Below are 22,742 nucleotides of genomic sequence, written 5' to 3'. Positions count from 1 at the left end.
CCTATCTAGCTCTCTCTTGAAAGTATCCAGAGAACCAGCCTCCAGCGCCTCTGAGACAGAGTATTCCTCTATAAATCTCTCGTCTCACCCAAATGCAAAGCATCACTGTTTCCTTATGTTTTATCTATTAGATAGAAATTCCTACCTCTTACAAACTAACTTCCTTTAGTAAATCCCACTGAACTAAATTCGATCTCCTTTCTCTTCTCTGCTCCTCCCATCAGTAGGATGTCTTCCAGCTTTGTTTACAAATCTTTACCTACAGTCTTTAGTCACAACCCACGTGATCTCCCTCACTCCCTCTGCTGCATCCTCAATACTTAGCATGCAACAAAAGCTTTTCACTGTGCCAAAGAACATGTGACAATAAACTGAACAAACTCAAACTTCCTCCTCACTCAGACTGCCTGACTCTCACAGAATCTTCCTCCCATCCTTAAAATGTTTCAAAACTGAATGTTCAACAGATCAGGCATTACTCCAGAGAGATTGAATTGCTCCATAATCCTAATGTAGACAGAGAGTTGGCAATCAAGAGGAAATTGATGAGTTTCGATGTGCAGCGTTTACATTGCATCTATTGTGCACCATTGCACATTTGATTTGCTGGCCACAATGTAGATAGGGCCAGACAGTTAAAATGTGGATAACGTTTAATGTTGCCACATTTAAATGCAAAGAACCTGGAGAGGCATGAAACAGAAAAGTCTTGATCAGCATAAACTCAAGGACACTATCAGTACACTGGATAAATTATCCCCTTGAGTTGATTTTGACAACCGCCTAACAGTATGAGCATTGACTGTCAGTGAACTCAAAGCATTCAAAGGGCTGGAAACAATGAAGGATTTTTAATTATTGTCTTTATTGCACATTTAACAAGAACTAAGTTTTGGCCAATTACCATGGCAATTTATTAATTAATAAACGTAGATTTAGTACAATGCAGGAAGTTTGTGAGTGGAATGAAGGTGTCAAGTACCTCTGGGCAATGATGCCTAGCTCTCAGCAACCACCTCTCCTTTGAAGGGTCAAAACAGGGCTCTTCGTTAATGCTAGTACAACACCGTTATATGAGAATTTTGCCGAATAGTCTGTGACCCAAGGCACTATGTTTAAAGCCTATAGTGCTGTGGCCGGTAACGCTATATTTAAACCCCATAGTGCAGCAATTGGTAGCACTATATTTAGAACACACTAGACCAAGAGGGACCGGTTGGGTCCTGTCCCCTCAACGCGCGGCGGGGAGGGGGGGGGGGGGGGTGGCCTGTGGCGTCACACACACACTAACCATCCCCCACACACACAGGGGGGTGTGGGGTGAAGGGGGGTGAGAGAAGGGTGAGAGGTGGGTGAGAAGGGGGGGAGGGGAAGAGCACAGGAGTGGGGGGAGATGGGGGAGAAGGGAGAGAAGGGAGGTAGGGAGTGAGGGGGGAGTGGGGGAGGGGGGGAGAGGGGGAGGGAGATTAGGGGGTAGGGGGAGAGAGTGGGGACTGGGGAGAGGGGGGAGTGGAGGGGGGAGGAGAGAGTGGGAGGGGGGGGGGGGGGGGGGGAGGGTGAGGGGGGGGGGGGGAGGGGGAGGAGGGGGGGGGGAAAGGGGAGGGAAGAGGGGGCGGGGGGTGGGGGGGGGGGGGGGGGGGAGGGGGGGAGGGGGGGGGAGAGGAGGAGAGAGGGAGAGAGGGAGGGGGAGAGGAGGAGGGGAGAGAAAGGTGGTAGAGAGGGGGGTAGGGGACAGAGGGAGGTAGGGGTAGAGGGGAGTGGGGAGAGAGGAGGTGGGGGGGAGAGAGGAGTTGTGAGGAGAGAGAGGAGGGGGGAGAGAGGAGGGGGAGTGGGGGAGGAGGGGGGGGAAAGAGAGTAGGGTGGAGGGGAGAGATGGAGGGGGGGAGAGGGGGTGAAGGGGGGGTAGTGAGGGGGAGAGAGTGGGGAGAGAGGGAGGGAGGGAGGGATAGAGGGGGGGAGGGGAGGGAGGGGGAAGAAAGAGTAGAGGGGAGAGAGGATGAGGGAGAAAGGAGGTGGGGAGAGAGGTGGCCCCGACTCTCTGGAAAACCGGAGCAGGTAGCAGCAGGGGGGAGGAGCAGGATATGAGCGGTTTGCAGCAAGAGGGAGGGGACGGGGAGGGGGGTGTGGGACGGGGAGGGGTGTGACTTCGCTTGCTAAGTAGGCCGTGAAGAGAAAGTTCTTCAAAAGCAAGGCGGAAAGCTCAGGAATGCAGGTGAGCACCGGTGAGCACCGGAGACCTCCGGTTACCTCTGGTGACCTCGGGAGCTGCAGACCTTGCTCTTGCTTTCTGCGCCTTTTGAAGACCGGGTTGGGGGGTGGTGAAAACAGTGCACCTGCACATTGACAGCAGCTACTTTAATCCAGGATGGGGGGGGGGGGGGGGTGGGGTGCAGGGCCACGAGCCTGGGGGGCCACGAACAAAAGCATTGTGATGTCATCAACTGGCCATTGGTTAGATTTGGGAAAAAAAGGTCAGATTGGTGAACAATTTTAGGTAAAAACAGGAAATAATTAAACAAATTTACTGATCAGTGGATTTTTGAAATCATGAGGTAAATCTCTACCGGAATATGTAAAAAATCCACCATTTCGGCGTTGGGTTTTCGAGGAGATGTGAATCAAAGGCGAACTGACACACACACGCACACACGCACAGTTTCAATAAGTACTAGACTAAGTGGGATCCATTGGGTCCCAGCATCACATGGGAGGGCAGGTTCCCCAATGCAATATTCCAAAAATAAATAATACTAATCTTGATAAATCTCTGTTAGCATCACCTGCAGTTTTGTGCACAGTTCCGGAGGCCATAGCCCGGAAGGGTGTGGAGACCTCAGGGCGGGTACTGAGAAGGTCAACCAGATGAACACCAGTGATGTTTGGGAAGATTGAAATCACTGGGATTACTTTCCTTAAGAGCAGCTCTAATTAAAACATTAAAAGACTGCTGTATTGAACAACAATAAGTCTCATTTTATTTCCTAAGATGGGAATTTTAAATCAATCTAATCATCATGCAGTATTTAATTGACAGATTTACAATTAAAGTATTTCGCTGCATACATTTCAGAAGAATCAAGAAGCTTTATTAATGCACTTCAAACCAGGATGAGATTTGGATAATTTTTCATGATTTTAATGCATTTTTATTGGTTATTGTTTCATAAATGCATTGCAAATCTATCAATCATATTCAAAGGTTGAAGTTACTTATGTGACTAATGACTGCAAAAGCATTTCCTTTATATGAAAGAATCATGTTCATACCTACAAATTAACACTGGCCTTTTTTGTTGTATTAATTTGTTTTTTGGTAGGTAGCCACTTCTTGGTAAAGGTGCAGATCAGTCATTTAATTGCACTCTTTTAAACATAACCTGTTGTCTAGGTTGTATGAGGAAATAAAACAAACAACTACGATACAATATTCAATATTTTTTTGGGGGGTTCTTTTTTTTAATTCATGAAGTATCGCATAAAGAAATCAATTAGAAGATGCTAAAATAAGTAATAACCTTTATTTTTTTCAACAATTTTTTCACTTTAAGCTTGTAATCTTCCTCTTTGATGCAAAAAACATCAATGTATTAATGAAACAATGAAAATTAAGTTTAATAAATAAAGAAATAATTATCTTTCAAAGACCCAGTAGGTTGATTAGCTAATATTCAATACCTGCTGTTAAGACAGCGTGGCTGCAGTCTGTCTGCTTTCAATGCAATGGGCTTCCTGGCACGATACTGCTGACCAAAACATACTTAGACTGTCTGCCTTACTTTGTATAAAAATATAATAAAAAGATCTGAAATTATTACATAGGGACAGGGAAGCAGCGGTGCTTCATCTTCCCACAGTTTGAAGTATTGCAGTTAAATGAGGTGCAACCTGACCAAGAATTCGTAATTATACTTCTCACAATAGGCTGCCAGATCAAAGTGAAACCTGTGATTCTTGTGTAATGAGGTGAACACTCATCTCTTTGGTACGCTACTTGATTATTGGAAGAACACGCTATTCTATTTTTAATATACTGTACTGCCACAGGTTTTGTGTGTTAGCTATCAGTCTAGAGTGACTTGCATTGACTTTGATGTGCAGGAATTGACCAGTAACTAAGTGCTTCAGCTGCGAGTTCTTATTTGCCAGCTCTCTTTAATTACTGTCGGTTTCCTCTGTTGAATAATTAGACATGCTTAAAAGTTACTCAAGGCCTTTTTATCAATCCTAATCAGCAATACATTTTAATTACATTGAAAGATTGTGATTTCAAACAGGGCTGAGAGCCAATGCTAGTTATACTAGCTAAGATGTTGTTCTTCAGTGAAACCTTAAATTAAATGCTATGTGTCACATTATCGTCTTTTATTCATACTTTGTATTTTGATAGCTTGTTCTTTTCGCTTAACCTCAGCACTTAAATATTAAACAGAGATCTTGTTGACTTCACGTGATACCTTTTAAAAGTAATTTCCAGCAGAGATTTAGAGTGGTCACTCCCTCCTCCATCCTGTTTGGCATGGACATTTATCATCACTTGAAATGGGAGCATACCATTTCAGTCTTGAATTGTTCTCTAAATCCTTCGTTTTGAGTATCTGGTGTTTCTGGAAATTGTGCATTTATTGCTTTGAGACGGTTTGGAGACGGTTTTGGTTCTGCATTCAGGAATCAATGATCCTGGCTAACGATTAATATTTGTGGAATTAGTAAGGCCACTATTGCCAGCCATACTGAGAGTCTGGGTGATGTAGGGCTACTTGCCATTCCTCACCAGGTAATGTTGGTGGATGGATAAAAGGATAAAAAGGAGGAAGTGGTTGAGGTAGAACATGAGGAGAGATTCAGATCTTTTTGAGGTCTGCCGACTGGCGACGTGATCTTGCTAAGGCGGTGGGAAACATGCCTGTTATTCCCAACCATCTAAACTGTCCCATGTAAATGTCCTTGCCTCTGTTTAATTGTTACATTTCCTGATGTCTGTATCCAGGGTGGGGGAATCAAGGACATAGATTTAAGGTGAGATGGGCAAGGTTAAATAGGAAGCAGAGGTGCAACCTCTTCACTCAAAGGGTGGTGTGTATATGGAACAGGCTTCCATAGGAGGTAGTTGAGGCAGATACTATGCAGCATTTAAAAGATACTTGGCTAAGTAACTGGATAGGAAAAGTTTAGTGATGTGGATCAAATGTGAGTAAATGGGACAAATGGTGCATCTTGGTTGGCATGGTCGAGTTGTGCCAAAGGGCTTGTTTCCTTGCAGTATGACTCTATATGTAGACCACCGGGTGGCACCAGCAATGGCTGCCTCTCCAACAATCTGTCTGTCATTTCCTTCTTTGTGTTTTAATAATATGTATTAAATGTATGCTTTTAGTGTTCTTTAGCTTGTTTTATGTGGGGGGTGGGGTGGGGTTGGGGGAAACTTTTTCTCACCTCTTACCTCGACAGAGATGCGATTTTTTTCCGTATCATATCTCCATCCACCCTGCGGCCTAACATCAAGGAATTGGCAGCCTTTGCAGGAGACCGATTTTGAGAGCTCTATCGCCAGTGCCTACGGGACTTTAACATCGCGGGGCCCGTGATCCCTTTGCCAAGGATTGACCTCGGAGCTCCAACCATGGGTATTTGTGGGCTTTAACATCACGGAGCCATCTGGTCAGAGACCGACTTCAGTAACTCCAAGCCGCGGGAGTTTCGACCGCCCCGACGTGGGGGTTTTTATCACCCCGATGCGGGAGCTTCGACCGCCGACTGCGTGTGCTTTGATCGCCCCGATGAATGGTTCAACTGCCCCGACCGCGGGAGAATAAAGTGGAAGAAGATTGTACTTTTTTGCCTTCCATCACAGTGAGGAATGTGGGGAATCCGCTGTGGTGGATTATGTTAACTTTTATGTAGTTGTGTGTCTTGTTGCTTTTTCTTCGTATGGTTGTATGGTAATTTGCATATCATTGTAGCTTAATTGGTACATGTGAAAATAAAAGACTTTTGAACCATTTGAAACCTTTATATCCAATGGCCAGAAATAAAATAATAATTGAGAGAATATAATCCACACTACATCATCAAAATAAATGAATGATCATCCCATCTCCTGAGAATTTGTTGGGCAACTATATTTTACTAAATCTGGGAGGGGTTTAAGTTGGACTCAGTATGATAAACACTTCATATTTGTTCTCTCTCCTGATCTTAACATACCAATATTTGGGGGATATAACTCTCCAGTTTTGCTCGTCTTGGTACTATCACAATTTGGGATTTTGTCAGTGACTCTCTAGTAGGAAACAAAATGGCAAATCTGCTCAGAAAAACAATGGAGTACTAAGTCTGCCATTGCTGCATCTCAGATACTCTATTATGGGTGCAGGATTCAAGTAACATCATGTTATATAGGAATGGGTTGGAACTAAATAGAAGATTTAAATTAATTGCACACACAATTACCATATTTCAGCAGCAGAGGCACAAATCCTCAACCTCTGAAACCAATGGTAGAACTTTCCATATGTTAACTAAGATTCATAGTTCAGTAACAACGGTTGATACTAAACTTCAATTTTATTTTATTTTTTTCCAGATTTGGATGACCCTGTACTAACAGTACATCAGAGTATAGGTGAAGCAAAGGAACAGTTTTACTTTGAAAGGACTGTGTTCCTTAGGTGTTCAGTCAATTCAAATCCACCCGTCCGATACAGTTGGCGTCGAGGAAGAGAAATGCTGTCCCAAGGATCAGACAAGGGGGTTGAAATCTATGAGCCATTTTTTACCCAGGTATGTTATAAAATGTTATGTCCATGACCAAGGTATCTGAATACTGTTTCACTAATAATACTGTGATGGATCTGATGTCCTAATTAGTACTCAATTTTCAATGGACATTTAGTTAATTCCAAAACTGCTCTAGTACTTCGATCTAGGTCTCGGGAAGATTGCCTGTTCATAAATGTTCCACATTAACTTCACAATAGTCCAATGTTGGATTTCACGTTTTTCTTATGGAAATACAGTGCCATGGTGCAAAATAACATGCAAGCTACCTTTATACAAATTAGACCAATGCCACCTATGGCCCAGGTGTGGCACAATTGCCTACAGGTCAACAGGTTACAGGTTACAGGTTACTTTAAATCCCATCTCATTGACCTCTGTGCAAAATTCTAAGCTGACACCTCAGTATAGTACTGAATGGGTGAGACATGTAGCCTAGTCTCCATTTGTGCTTGGATGTGCAAGATTCATTGAATAATAGAACATCAAGATAGACTCAGAGACCATTCAGCTCATTGCATTTGTTCTGGTTGGAACTTGACTGGTGCACCATGGCACCAAATATGCATTAGAAAAGTGGGAAGCCCTATTTTACAGTTGTTTTATTAAGTTGGATTGTTAAGAAGTTAATGCAGGACATTTATGGACTAGCCACCTTCTTGAGACCCAGAAAGAAGTACCACAGCAGATTTAGAAGGAAGTTTATCGGAATGTTTGTTAGTTATTGAGGTCTACAGGTCACAGATTTTCAAGTACATATCCAAAACCTGTTGGAAGTGTTGAAGGTTTATGTCTCTACCTTGCTTTTAGACACAGAGTTGCAGAGCATTAGGATCCTCTGGATGGAAGCTATTTTCATTATCTGCCCTCCAAACCTGCTTCCACTTACCTCCCATCGATAACCCTTGGTTTATGACTGCTTTGTTAATGTTCGTATTTATTCCTTCCATGCACATTGCAATCTTATAAAGATAAAACGATGTCCAGGCCAATGTTTGTTCTCTCAAACAGCATTGCAAAAGCAATTCATTTTGTATCTCCTACATTGTTGTAATGTGTATACTTAAGAAACAATTCCATTGGTTGCAAAGCATTTTGAGATGCCTTAAGTTAAAGAATGGCATTATCAAATCTAAACTTTTCGATTTGTCTTAATAAAAAAATGAGAGCACAATGAAAATCTTATGGAATTTTCCTACTGTGTGTGCTGGTAAGTGAAAATGAGATATGTTGTTGCTCTGATTTTGTTTCCTTCTCCTTTAGTTATAAAAGGCAAACATTAAAGTTCTTTGTGTTTCTATTAAAAGTCAGTGTCAAATTGGGCTTTGTTTAAATATAGTTAGAAGATTAATTTTCCTCAAGGATGGATTTTATTTATTTAATGTTTTCTCTCCTCCTTAACCTCACTATGATATCAAAGTCAAACAGCATGGAATCAGGCCCTTCGGCCAAATCATCCATGTCAACGTAAATGCCCCTTCTTAGCTAGTCCCATTTACCCTCATTTGGTCCATATCCCTCCTAACTTTTTCTATCCACATTCCTGTGCAAATGTCTTTCAAATGTTGTTATTGTATCTGCCTCAACTACTTCCTCAATAGCTCATTTCATGTATTCACCACCCTCAGTGTAATAAAGTTCACCATCCTCAGTGTGATAAAGTTGCCCGTCAGGTTCCTATTAAAATTTTCTCTTCTGACCTTATACTTGTGCTCTATAATTTTAGATTTCACTACCCTGGAAAAAAATCCCTGTCTATTTACCCTCTCTATATTCCCTTCATGATCTTCAAGTCAAGTCAAGTCAAGTCAAGTTTATTTGTCACATACACATACGAGATGTGCAGTGAAATGAAAGTGGCAATGCTCGCGGACTTTTGTACAAAAGACAAACAACAAAACAACCAAACAAATTATAAACACAATCATAACACACATATAACACACATATAACACACATACACCTCTATAAGATCACCCCTCATCCTCCTGTGCTACAAGGAATAATGTCCTAGCCTGCCAAACCTCTCTCTAAAGCACAGGCCCTTACGTCTTGATTACAACCTCGTAAATCTTCTATGTATTCTTTCCAGCTTAAGGGCATCTTTCCGAAAGTAGGGTGACCAAAACTGAACACAATATTCCAAGTGCGGCACCAACGTCTTGTACAACTGTGACATAATATCCCAACTTCTATACTCAAATCCATAATTGATGAAGGCAGATGTGCCAAAGGCCATCTTCACCATCCTCTATATCTGTGATGTCACATTTGGAAAACCATGGACGTTTATACCTAGATCCTTCTGCTCTGTCAACACAAGCCCAAACTGTGTTTCTAACAAAGGAGATTTGTTTCCCAACAACAGTGATCAATCAATAAATTATCCTTTTTGACCTGCAATATGATCATCTTGTTATGCATTGGGAAGTAGATAACATTGTATTTGTAGACAGTAGCAGGTAAACATGGAAGGATATATAAGGCAATTCAGTGCTTATTTATTTTTTCTAGGCTGTGTTCAACTAGCTACTGGATTCCATATATTAAACTGCTTGTCCATTTCATAAGAATGGGACTGAAGAGTGGCTTATTGTTGTGTGATAAATTATGTGTTGTAATGTGTTCTTGATTGTAGAGAATGAATTGTGAGGGTATGAACTGCAAACCTATTATTATGGCTTTCATAGCATCGGTTACTCATCTATATTTCAGATTTCTTTGATTCAAAGGAAGGTCCCACCACTATAATTTAGTTAAAAATTGCAACACTCTGCTACACCCAGATTTGCAGTTTCCTCAAACCTGCTCCAGCTGTCAGCTTTCCACTTCGATGTAGGAAAAACATCTGCACCCAGAAGTCACTTTGTCGACCAAATTTAATTTGCAGTTCAGACTGTGAAGTTGTGCTTACAGAAGAATAAATAATATGGCAAATTGGATTAACATATAATTACATCTTTTGTTTTGATAGTCAAATTAACATAAAAAATGCCGAATTGTTAGTATTATGAATTCAGTATTTGAGATGAAAAATTCCCTGCAACCACTTGACCAGGCTACTGACAACATAATTTATTAATCTGTCAATTAAGTACTAGTTTGCAAATCTTTCCAGGCCTTTCTTTAAAATTAATATTACATTTCATTGTTGTTTTCAAAATTGATTCCGTAAACATTTTTAAATTGATTTTGGAACATTTCCCCATTGTTTCGATTGCCTCACAACAGAACAGTTTTAGTCCTTAGGACAGTTGTCAAGTGAAAGGGGGCTGCGGATACAGCAGAAATTAAAGGTTTAATTTTACGCAAGATTTTTGTTCCACATTGGTTCGCCACGGAATTGGTGAAAGCACGGTAGATTGGAATTTTGCAAATTAACTCAAACCTAACAATGAGTCCTAATCATTAATCTTTCACTGTTTCTACAGTGAGTTAATTGATATCAGACTGCGATCTCCTACGAGGCACAACTTTGTTGGCTTTGGGATAATAACAACGAAAAGAAGCAGCTGGAAGCCACATAGATATTTGTGCTTGCGCCACGATTCAATAATATCATTTTTTTCCTGATCTTGTCTTCAGTCTCATTTTCCTGCCTATGGCCCATAATCTTTTATTTCTCAGTAGTTCAAAAATACATCCACCTTATCCTTGAATATATTCATTGACTCTCCTTCAGAATTGTAAAAATTGTAAAGTCTCCTTGTTCCCGATACTCCCATTAATCCTGAAAGCGGATACATTTTCTCGATATCTATCCTGTCAATCTTATTCAGAACCATACATTTTAATAAGATTATCTTATGGGTGGCACAGTGGCGCAGTGGGAGAGTTGCTTCCTTACAGCGCCAGAGACCCGGTTTCAATCCTGACCACGGCTTGACCATACGGAGTTTATATGTTCACCTCGTGACCTGAGTGGGTTTTCTTCGGGATCCCCGGTTTCCTCCCACACTCCAAAGACGTACAGGTTTGTAGGTTAATTGGCTTGGTCTAACTGTACATTGTCCCTTGTGTGTTGGATAGTGTTAGTGTTCGAGAATCGCTGATCGGAGTAAACTCTGATCGGTGGGCCGCAGGGCCTGTTTCCGCACTGCATCTCTAAACTAATTCCCTATCATTTTTACCAAAGATCTTATAGCGGAGCAAGATAGGCTACTCCTGCTAAATGCAATGGACTGACGTGTAGTACGCTATGGAGAGGATCATGGGCATTTTCCACGCCCATTTTAGCAACCTGAGCCTACCTAACCCGACCCGAGTCGCACTGTAATCAATGTTGCGGGGCAACAGTTTGTGTGGGTCAGATTCATAAATCTGTCAGTTCAAACTTCTTGTCAAGAATAAAATTTGATTCTGGTAATTGTCTTTTTTAATGTTTTTTAAATCATTTCTTTTTAAATGGCTCACAAGCCGTGTTTGAGTTGATTTTGTAGTAACCGGAACCGACCCGACTCGCAGGGTGATTGACAGGGGGGACTTTTTGTGCGTGATTATAGGGTTAGATTCATAATTCTGTTGATTCTTGTTAAGGAATAAAATGTTTATAAACACACATACATGAAAATTATATAAATGTATATAACACACACAATTATATTTATTCTAAACCAATAATGAACTTTATTTCAGACTAGACAAGGGACATTAAATAAAAAACATTGTAAATAAGAAACAGTGTCTTGGGGCACTCTCTCTCCCCGCTGCCCCGCTGCCCCGCTGCCCCCGCACTCCTTCTCCCCGCTGCCCCGGGCCCCGCACTCCTTCTCCCCGCTGCCCCAGGCCCCGCCCTCCTTCTCCACGCTGCCCCGGGCCCCGCACTCTCTCTCCCCGCTGCCCCGGGCCCCGCACTCCTTCTCCCCGCTGCCCCGGGCCCCGCCCTCTCCCCCCGTTACCCGGACCCCGGACTCCTTCTCTCCGCTGCCCCGGGCCCCGCACTCTCTCTCCCCGCTGCCCCGGACCCCACACTCTCTCCCCGCTGCCCCGGGCCCCGCACTCCTTCTCCCCGCTGCCCCGGGCCCCGCACTCCTTCTCCCCGCTGCCCCGCCCCCCTCCTCACAGTCTCCCCGCCCCCGGGCCCCGCACTCCTTCTCCCCGCTGCCCCGCACTCTCTCTCCCCGCTGCCCCGGGCCCCGCACTCCTTCTCCCCCGCTGCCCCGCACTCTCTCTCCCCGCTGCCCCGGGCCCCGCACTCCTTCTCCCCGCTGCCCCGCACTCCTTCTCCCCGCACTCCTTCTCCCCGCTGCCCCGGGCCCCGCACTCTCTCTCCCCGCTGCCCCGGGCCTTGCACTCCTTCTCCTCGCTGCGGATCCAATCTTTGGCCGGAAGCAAGAAGGCGGGAGCAAGAAAGCGGAGCAAGATGGCGGAACAAGATGGCGGAGTCAGCTTGCTAAAATGTGTCCTGTAATCACCCATGAAACCGCCCATGAGCGCACCTCACGTTTGCGTGAGAGTAACCTATCTTGCTTCGCTCTAAGATCTTTGATTTTTACTATTTAGGACTAACTTGCTCAACGTTTCCACCTGAGGCAACCTGTTCAATCTTGGAAAACTTCAATGAATTAAGTTTTTTTCAACCGCTTTCAGATGCAAGTAAATTCCTCCTTAAATAAAGAGAGTGAAACTGTATAATAATAATAATAATAATAATACATTTTATTTTCGGGCGCCTTTCAAATCTCAAGGTCACCTTACAAAGATTAAACAGAAGAGAAAAAAAACATATAGTCGGAGAAAAATAAATAATAAGGACATCATCAATACACAAATTAAAGATAGAAATGGCTCCTAAGACACAAGATCAAAAAAAAACACAATGTGAATAGAGTGCAGCGGCAGCTAAAGCGTGCCAGCGTCCACTCTCTCTTCCGACAGCCATCTTGGACACAGACTAACAAAGTACCTTACACACAGAAAAATCATCCCCCCACAGTGGTTACCACTGTGGGGGAAAGCACAAAAGTCCAGTCCCCAACCCCAGTTCTCCCAAAAGTCAGGCCTATTAAGGCCACCGCTGTTGCCTCAACGGAGGCTCGATGTTCCTGGCCGTTCTAGCCGGGTGGTCTTGCCCCGGCGTCGGGAGAGTCCTCACAGCTGCTGGGCTGCCTGGAACGGCCGCTTCCTAGCAGGGGATTGTCGGCTTCTGAAGCCGACAAGGACGCACCGAGTTGGAGCTCCCAGGCTCCCGATGTTAATGTCGGCGCCGCCCGCTCCACTCCGCAGACCCGCAGCCCGGAGGTGTTGATCTCAACGGTCCAGTTCACCGGAGCTCCAGCGCATCGATCCAGCGCGGCGACCCAGGCAAGGCATGACCCGCTCCGCTCCGCGATGGCGCTCCAGCGCTGTGCCGCCACCGAAGCCGAGGTGCTGGGCGGTCCCCACCAGGAAACGGCGCTCCAAGCCCGCTGGTAGGCCACGAGGACGGGTCGACGGGCAGCCCAGAGAAAAAGCTGCCTCACCGACCAGGTAGGGACCTAGAAGTAAGGTTATCTCCTTCCCCCCATAATAAGAAGTCAATTTCTCCGAAATAATGACGAACAAAACTAACTAAAAACTGGAAAAAAAGAATTAAACGGACGGCTGCTGGTTAGCTGGTTAGCAGCCGTTCCCCAAGATGGCTGGTTAGCTGGTTAGCAGCCGTTCCCCAAGATGGCTCCTCCTCCTCGTAAGCAGCGGACCAATGCCCTTTATAATTGTAGCAAGACTTTCCTTTATACTTCATCCATTTTCACAAATAAGCCAACATTTCCTAGTGACACCACACCTGGAGTAGTGTGTGCAGTTTTGGTCCCCTAATTTGAGGAAGGACATTCTTACTATTGAGGGAGTGCAGCGCAGCTTCACAAGGTTAATTCCCGGGATGGCGGGACTGTCATATGCTGAGAGATTGGAGCGGCTGGGCTTGTATACTCTGGAATTTAGAAGGATGAGAGGATATCTTATTGAAACGTGAGAGGGAGGGAGGGCGGCTTTCTGGAGCGCTAGAATGGGTGTTGTGGGCTGAAGGGACTGGTTTCCAGAGGGCTAGTATGGACATTGTGGGCCAAATGGATTCTTGGGGTGGCAGCTCAGTCACTCAAACCTGATGTGCTGGCAGCTCACTCACCGCTGGTGGGCTGGCAGTTGACTCGTGGCTAGTCTTTGAAATTCTATTTCAAGCAGGGTGCAAGGTCACCAAATTCAAAGCAGTTTCCTGCAATTTCAAGCAGGGTGCAAGGCCACCAAATGCAAGTGCAGTTTCTTACCACTTCAAGCAGGGTGCAAGGCCATCAAATTCAGGTGCAGTTTCCAACCACTTCAAGCAGGGTGCAAGGCCACCAAATTCAAATGTAGTTTCCTACCACGTCAAGCAATGTGCAAGGCCACCAAATTCAAGTGCAGTTTCCGACCACTTCAAGCATGGTGCAAGGCCACCAAATGCAAGTGCAGTTTCATGCCACTTCGAGCGGGGTGCAAGACTACCAAATTCAAGTGCAGTTTCATACCACTCCAAGCAGGGTGCAAGACAACCAAATTCAAGTGCAGTTTCATTACCACTTCAAGCAGGGTGCAAGGCCACCACATTCAAATGCAGTTTCATACCATTTCAAGCAGGGTGAAACCACCACAAAACACCACAAAACACCACAAAACACCAAACTCACAGTGCAGTAGACATTCAGTGTGTTCAGAGAAACTCCAGAGCAAATAAAATCATGAGAGACCTCTTCCACCCCTGCAACAGACTGTTCCAGCCGCTGCGGTCAGGCAAACGCCTCCGTTGCCATGCAGTGAGAACGGAGAGGTTGAGAAGGAGTTTCTTCCCAGAGGCAATTCGGACTGTAAACGCCTTTCTCACCAGGGACTAACTGTACAGAACGTTTTTCCTTCTATTATTTATTACGTAAAATAATATGTGTGATTGTGTTTAGAATTTGTTTGGTTGTTTTGTTGTTCCGTGAGCATTGCCACTTTCATTTCACTGCACATCTCGTATGTGTATGTGACAAATAAACTTGACTTGACTTGACTTGACTTGACTTGACTTGTTCAGTTGATTCACAGCTCAGACAGTCTTGACCTCTCCCTCCCCCCATCTTGCAGAGGCTGAGCCAGATCCCCACTTCTGGGTTTTATAATCCCTCCCACCTCCTACCAGAAGGGGCGTGGCCTTCATGACGTGATTGACAGGAGGGAGATTCTCAAAACATTTTAAACACTAATAACACTTTTATTTTTAATTGGTGGTAAGAATCCTCTGCACCTGATGAGCGGAAGGAGAGTTAGTAAGATGGTCAAAAATCAGAGCTGTAAGTGGTAGCATTTTATCTAAAATCAATACACAATGCAAACAGGAAGTTGTCAAGTTTAGACTTTTAATCATTTGCCATTTCAAAGCAACCACCAACAACCATTTGCTGTGCTTTATTTCAAACCAACCACCACCAACCATTTGCTGTGCTTTATTTCAAACCAACCACATTTTCATTTTCAATCCACATTAAGAGCACTCAAGGTCAGTAAAACCAAACTCACAGTTTAGTAGACATGTGTTCAGTGTTATTCACAGCTCAGACTGAGAGACGTGACCCTCTTGCTCCCCCATCTTGCAGAGACTGACTGAGGCACTCAACACTTCCGGGTTTTATAGTCCTCCGGAAGGGGCGTGGCCTTCAGGAGAGAGAATCTCAACATTTTTTAAACACTAATAATTATTTTATTTTTCATCAATGGGAAAAATCCTCTTGTCCTGCTCAGGGGGGCTCTGAGTAAGATGGCCTAGAATCACAGCTGGAAGTGGCAGCGTTTTATCTAAAATCAATATACAGAACAACAGGAAGTGGTCAAGATCAGACTTTTAGTGATATAGATAGACATGGAAGCATAGAAAATAGGTGCAGGCCATTTGGTCCTTTGAGCCAGCACCGCCATTCAATATGACCATGGCTGATCAGCCAGAATCAGTAACCTGTTCCTGTTTTCTCCCCATATCCCTTGATATCATTAGCCCAGAGAGCTATATCTAACTCTCTCTTGATACATCCAGTGAATTGTACTCCATTGCCTTCTGTGACAGAGAATTCCACAGATTCACAGCTCTCTGGCTGATTCACAACATCTCAGTCCTAAATGACCGATATCCCTTTTCAGACTTTGTACGATCAGAAACTTGACTGTAACACACATGGTCCCTTCATCCAAAACATTAATATTGACTATAAATAAATGAAGTTTGCCAATGTGAGAACAACCCACTTATCCTTATTTTGTTTCATATAAGCAATTTCTAAATTCATGCTATTGCATTACATCCAATACTATGTGCTCTTATCTTGTGCAATAGCTTTTATGCAGCATTTTATGAAATCAATTTTAGAAATCCAAATACAATACCATACTATTCACCTGCTGGTTACATGTTCAATATATATTTATAAGGGATGCGGGTGTTGATAACTAAGCCAACACTTACTCTCTGTCTGTACATATTCCTGAGAAGATGAGGTGAGCTGCAAGAACTGCTGCAATCATACCTCTGGGGAAATGCTGTTGTAGAGGGAATACCAGAACTTTGATCTAACGTCAAAGAAGGAATGGTGATCTATTTTAAAGTGATTGTGCAATTCATGGGAGTGGGCTGCTGGAGGGAATCTGCAGGTGATGATGTTTCCATTCATAAAACCATGTTTAATCCATTTGGTACGGTTTACTGAATGCTCTACTATTATTTCCTCAGTAATGGATTCCAGCATTTCCCCAATAGTATTATGACCTGAGCTCAAAGGCCTGAGCTATGGGGAGAGATATGGCAAGCCAGGAAGTTCTTCTTTGAAGCGCAAGAGGCTGAGATCTTATCATGGTGTATCAATAATGAAGTCAAGGGATATGGGGAGAAGGCAGGAACAGGGTACTGATTGGGGATGATTAGCCATGATCACATTGAATGATGGTGCTGGCTCGAAGGACTGAATGGCCTACTCCTGCACCTATTGTTTATTGTCTATTGTCTATGAAATCATAGGGTGAATGCATAGTCTTTTACGCAGGGTGGAGAAATCAAGAAACAGAGGACATAGGTTTAAGGTGAGAGGCGAAAGATCTAATCAGGAGTCCGAGAGGCAACATTTTCACTCAGAGGATGGTGGGTATACAGAACAAGCTGCCATAGTACGTATAACCATATAACCATATAACAATTACTGCACGGAAACAGGCCATCTCGACCCTTCTAGTCCGTGCCGAACACGTATTCTCCCCTAGTCCCATACACCTGCGTTCAGACCATAACCCTCCATTCCTTTCCCGTCCATATAACTATCCAATTTATTTTTGAATGATAAAAACGAACCTGCCTCCACCACCTTCACTGGAAGCTCATTCCACACAGCCACCACTCTCTGAGTAAAGAAGTTCCCCCTCATGTTACCCCTAAACTTCTGTCCCTTAATTCTCAAGTCATGTCCCCTTGTTTGAATCTTCCCAACTCTCATTGGGAAAAGCTTATCCACGTCAACTCTGTCTATCCCTCTCATCATTTTAAAGACCTCTATCAAATCCCCCCTTCACCTGCGCTCCAAAGAATAAAGCCCTAACTTGTTCAACCTTTCTCTGTAACTTAGTTGCTGAAACCCAGGCAACATTCTAGTAAATCTCCTCTGTACTCTCTCTATTTTGGTGACGTAGTCTGGTACAATAACATTTAAAAGACAATTGGGCAGGTACATGAATAGGAAAGATTTGAAAGAATATGGGCTAAATGCATGAAGATTGAACTAGCTTAGATGGGGCAATTTGGTTGGCATGGACAACTTGGGCTGAAGGGCTGAAGGGTCTGTTTCAATGCTCTATGACTATTTCCCGATTATCTGTTTTAGTTTTATTCCCCCTCCTTTCATGTAAAATCACTTTAGAAGTTATTGTTACAGCAGAGATAATGGAAAAAACTTAGTTGTGGTGCATTTTGTTGTTTTAATGCTGCTCCGTACTATTTTAATACATAATGTTTCATTAACATGTCAATCAGATGGATCTCAAGGTAATTTAGGTGACCTACTTGTCCAATTGGTAAAACCTACTAGAACAAAAATACAATAATTGCAACTCTCAAACCTTATGGGGTTGAAAGCTTGAAAGACTATAACATCGAGGGTCATATCACAGTAGGTTGCTCCTCTCCATTTCTTTACTCAGGGGAAGGTGGAATTTGATTGTTCTCAGAGGATGACCCATGAAGCTTCTCCTCACCAAATGTCTGCCCTTATAATTTCTATTAATGTCTCATCTACACCAACCAAGTCTCAAAATTGAAATGATTATTATGTTCAGTTCTGGGCACCATGTTACAGGAAAGATGATGTCAAGCTGGAAAGGGTGCAGAGAAGATTTACGAGGATGTTGCCAGGACTCTAGTGCCTGAGCTACATGGAGAGGCTGAATAGGCTAGGACTCTATTCCTTGGAGTGCAGAAGGATGAGGACTGATCTTATAGAGCTGTACAAAATCATGAGAGGAATAAATCGGCTAGACGCACGGTCTCTTGCCTAGAGTAGGGGAATCGAGAACCAGAGGACATAAATTTAAGGTGGGAGGGGGGAAGATATAATAGGAACATGAGGAGTAACTTTTTCACATCAAGGGTGGTGGATGTATGGAATGAGCTGCCTGAGGAAGTAGTTGAGGCAGGTACTATCACAATATTTTAGAAACATTTGGACAGGTATATGGATAGGACAGGTTTAGAGGGATATGGGCCAAATACAGGCATGTTGGTTGGTTGGACCCCAGCTATTTACAATATATATTAATGATTTTGATGAGGGAATTGAATGCAACATCTCCAAGTTTGCAGATGACATGAAGCTGGGGGGCAGTGCTGGCTGTGAGGAGGATACTAGGAGGCTGCAAGGTGACTTGGATAGGCTGGGTGAGTGGGCAAATGCATGGTATTTGCAGTATAATGTGGATAAATGTGAGGTTATCCACTTTGGTGGCAAGAACAGGAATGTAGACTATTATCTGAATGGTGGCCGATTAGGAAAAGGGGAGATGCAACGAGACCTGGGTGTCATGGTACACCAGTCATTGAAAGTAGGCATGCAGGTGCAGCAGGCAGTGAAGAAAGCAAATGGTGTGTTAGCATTCATAGCAAAAGGATTTGAGTTTCGGAGCAGGGAGGTTCTACTGCAGTTGTACAGGGTCTTGGTGAGACCACACCTGGAGTATTGCGTACAGTTTTGTTCTCCTAATCTGAGGAAAGACATTCTTGCCATAGAGGGAGTACAGAGAAGGTTCACCAGACTGATTCCTGGGATGTCAGGACTTTCATATGAAGAAAGACTGGATAGACTCGGCTTGTACTCGCTAGTATTTAGAAAATTGAGGGGGGATCTTATAGAAACTTACAAAATTCTTAAGGGGTTGGACAGGCTAGATGTAGGAAGATTGTTCCCGATGTTGGGGAAGTCCAGAACAAGGAGTCACAGTTTAAGGATAAGGGGGAAATCTTTTAGGACCAAGATGAGGAAAACATTTTTCACTCAGAGAGTGGTGAATCTCTGGAATTCTCTGCCACAGAAGGTAGTTGAGGCCAGTTAATTGGCTATATATAAGAGGGAGTTAGATGTGGCCCTTGTGGCTAAAGGGATCAGGGGGTATGGAGAGAAGGCAGGTAAAGGATAATGAGTTGGATGATCAGCCATGATCATATTGAATAGTGGTGCAGACTCGAAGGGCCGAATAGCCTACTCCTGCACCTATTTTCTATGTTTCTATGTTTCTATGTGTGAGCAAGTTTGGCCAAAGAGCCTGTTTCCGCACACTATGACTCTTTGACTGTTGCTCTATTCACTTCTTGAATCTGGGTAGATCGCAGAACATTATACAATCCAAACCATACCTCATTCACAAATCATCATCAGTTTAAGTATTCCCCACTTTAAAACCACAGATAAACGAGCTGAGAAATATCACAGCAAAGTTCAGTCCTCATTTATGGTTCTGGATTTGTCAGATTAATCATGAATATGGGGAAAGGAGTTGCTTGACAAGGTTAAGCATAAAATATTGCAGATTTCTCGTGTACTAAAATGAAAATAAATAACTTGCTGAAGATCAAACAGCCTTGGTGGAGAGAAATATATAGGATTAATGCTTCAAGCCAATGACTCTGTATCAGAACTGTCATATGGCCATCAACCTGAAGCATTAACACTAACTTTCACTCTTGAAGGTGTCCTGATCTGCTGAGTGTTTCCAGTACTTTGTACAGGAAAAAATATGAAATCCCAGTCATCAGGTGATCTTGAACTTCAGTTTAACTGAGACAAATATATGTGATTCATTTTCTGTTCAAAATACTAAGTAACCGAAAATCTATGCTTTGAAACCATTCAACGGATTAGCTTTATCAGCATTATTTTCACTTTTCACAATGTGTGCTGTTAAATTGGAATATTGCAAAGGTTTTCAATTTTAGTATATCTAGAAAACCTGTATATTTGCCACAATAATCTTGCTATTTTGGAATAAAGATTGCATATAGAATTTAAAACATTCAGCCATAGAAAAAAATAACACCTTGGATTTTTATGTAGGCTGCACTTGGACGATTATCATTGTGATTCAGAAATATTTTCAAAATTATGGTTCAAAATGAGATGGTGAAATGCTTTATTGGATGTGGCATAATTTAGCCCCTAGCTAATATAGACAGTATTCACATTTGACACACGGAGATCGAAAGATGATCATAATGGTACTACAATTGCTATTGTGATCATAGGATGATATATTTGAGCAGGAAGGAAGGAAGAACAGATATTTCACTACCTGCCCCTTCTGGCCATTTAGTCATTTAGTCATTTAGTCTGTTGTACCCATACCAGAGGATATAGAATCTCAAGAAATACTAAAAAAATCTGTACTAGTCATCCAATTAAACGATTACAATGGGGACATGGATGGCTAGAATCGTACAAACAGTTGAGCATTAATGGGACAATTAAAGGAGTGGACTGAATATGAAGTGAAGTCCTACATTAGGCAACCTTTGTCATGACATTTTTGTTCACAATTGCATTATTAAGGGAAACCAATATATTTTAATTTGAAACTGGAGACCCTCAATTAGAGGGGTCCAGAGGACAAGGTATTGGGTCCAAATGTTTGTACGGAACATATTGTTCAAAGTCACACCAACATTTGAAGTTCAATAGTAAGTAACATCAGTGTTTAAGAAGAAACTGCAGATGCTGGAAAATCGAAGGTACACAAAAATGCTGAAGAAACTCAGCGGGTGCAGCAGCATCTATGGAGCGAAGGAGATAGGCAACGTTTCGGGCCGAAACCCTTCTTCAGTCTGAGTTTCATCAGCTTAGTTTCAAACAAAACTAGGGCTCTGCATATGCTTGATAGCTAACTTCCACCAGACCGCCCGATTGATTTGAATCATGTGCCACTGATCTCAAATGCGATCAAATTCAAGTGTAATCTTTTTGTACATTGAAATACAGATCCATGTGTATGTTGTGTTACTTACAACTTACACATAAAAAAAACATTTTACATACTTTAGACCACTAACAATAATTCTTGAGTTGATTGGGAAAATTGGCCTGGGCATGTCATATTTATGCTATCCAGAGATGCTGCCTGTCCCACAGAATCTATCTTCGGTGTAAACCAGCATCTGCAATTCCTTCCTGGACATTTTCTTGATGCAGGATGCATAATTAATGACATCAGTTAATGTGCAGTGGTCTGTTCTATATTTACCAACATAAATTGACTGTGAAAGGTGTGATATATGATCACTATTTTTTTCTGTTTACAATAAACCAAAAGCAAACATTGCAAAGAGATACAAATTAGGCATTGATGTTTTGATCATGGATTCTTACCGGACTCATTTTTTGTGCCCCACTTTTGTCCATAAGTATCACTGAAATGATTGCATGATCTCTACGTTGTGTAAGAGTCTGTGAACACTGGTCCCTTAATGAACCCACACCTTTGAAGTGCTTGGATCGACTTGCTGCAGGGGAATGGACAAGGCCAGAGCATTTTACGGGGGTGCCCACCCACTAAAGGGATTACCACGTCAATTCCCTTTGCACCCTTTTCCTTCCATTCCTTGGTAAACATTTCTGCTGCTTTATTGTGGCACCCATGTCCTCGCTGAAGTCTGACTCACAATCCAAGGATTAGTGTGGAAATTACATCGAGTCATCGAGTCATGCAGTGTGAAACAGGACCATCGGCCCAACTTGCCCACACATCATAATCATCGGCGGTCACTCAAAACTAGTATGACTGTCCTATTTTGAGAGGACGCCTGTTTGTGACTTTGTTTAACATGGGGAGGCTGGTGCACAGACAGCCACCACACGGTTCTTGACAGATCTGGGTCAAGATCCAGTGGCATGGGAATCCAAGACGACAGGCGACTCTTTTCTGCTGCAGCCTTCATCCACCTTCCCAGCCATTGTTACGCTCCAGTAAAGTCAGCCATCATCCACCGCCTGTTCCACTGTTGAGGTCTTAGTTGGATTGCTCTTTGTCAGGGACATCCCCCTCAACCTTACCACCATGGGTGGCCCTACCAGGAGCATAGCTCCAGACGGCATCGCTCTCAGGACCACACAAGCTTCTCCACCACGACAAGGTGACAATCTATGGACAACTAGCCCACACCAACCAATATGTCCCATCTACACCAGTCCCACCTGCATGCGTTAGGCTCGTATCCCTCTAAGCCTATCCTATCCATGTACCTGTCTAAACGTTTCTTAACTAGTACCTGCTAACATGATCATTGTCTTTGAGCTGCTATCAGGAAATATTTGAGTATGGTTTTCGTGCTTGATTCAGAAGGATGCAACACTAATTATTAGTTAACTTCTCTTTGCCAATTCTGTTATTTTTTGTGGGTCACCGAATTGAATGTTTAGAGCCAACAAATATTGAAGTTTGATTTTTAACCATTA

The 22,742-nt window shown here is 43.1% G+C and overlaps 1 protein-coding gene across 1 annotated transcript in view; it reads left to right on the top strand.

Annotated features, from left to right (window-relative positions):
* mdga2a (MAM domain containing glycosylphosphatidylinositol anchor 2a) overlaps positions 1-22,742 on the top strand; it is an 845,563-nt gene that overhangs the window by 315,166 nt on the left and 507,655 nt on the right. The window contains exon 4 of the mRNA XM_055640389.1: positions 6,584-6,780. Coding sequence (XP_055496364.1) covers positions 6,584-6,780 — 197 coding nt within the window. The remainder of the gene's footprint in view (positions 1-6,583; positions 6,781-22,742) is intronic.

The sequence above is a fragment of the Leucoraja erinacea genome, chromosome 9, assembly GCF_028641065.1.
Source record: "Leucoraja erinacea ecotype New England chromosome 9, Leri_hhj_1, whole genome shotgun sequence".
In the NCBI taxonomy this organism is placed as follows: domain Eukaryota; kingdom Metazoa; phylum Chordata; class Chondrichthyes; order Rajiformes; family Rajidae; genus Leucoraja; species Leucoraja erinaceus.
Note: the sequence above shows the minus strand (reverse complement) of the source record. Positions and strands in the feature narration are given on the sequence as shown.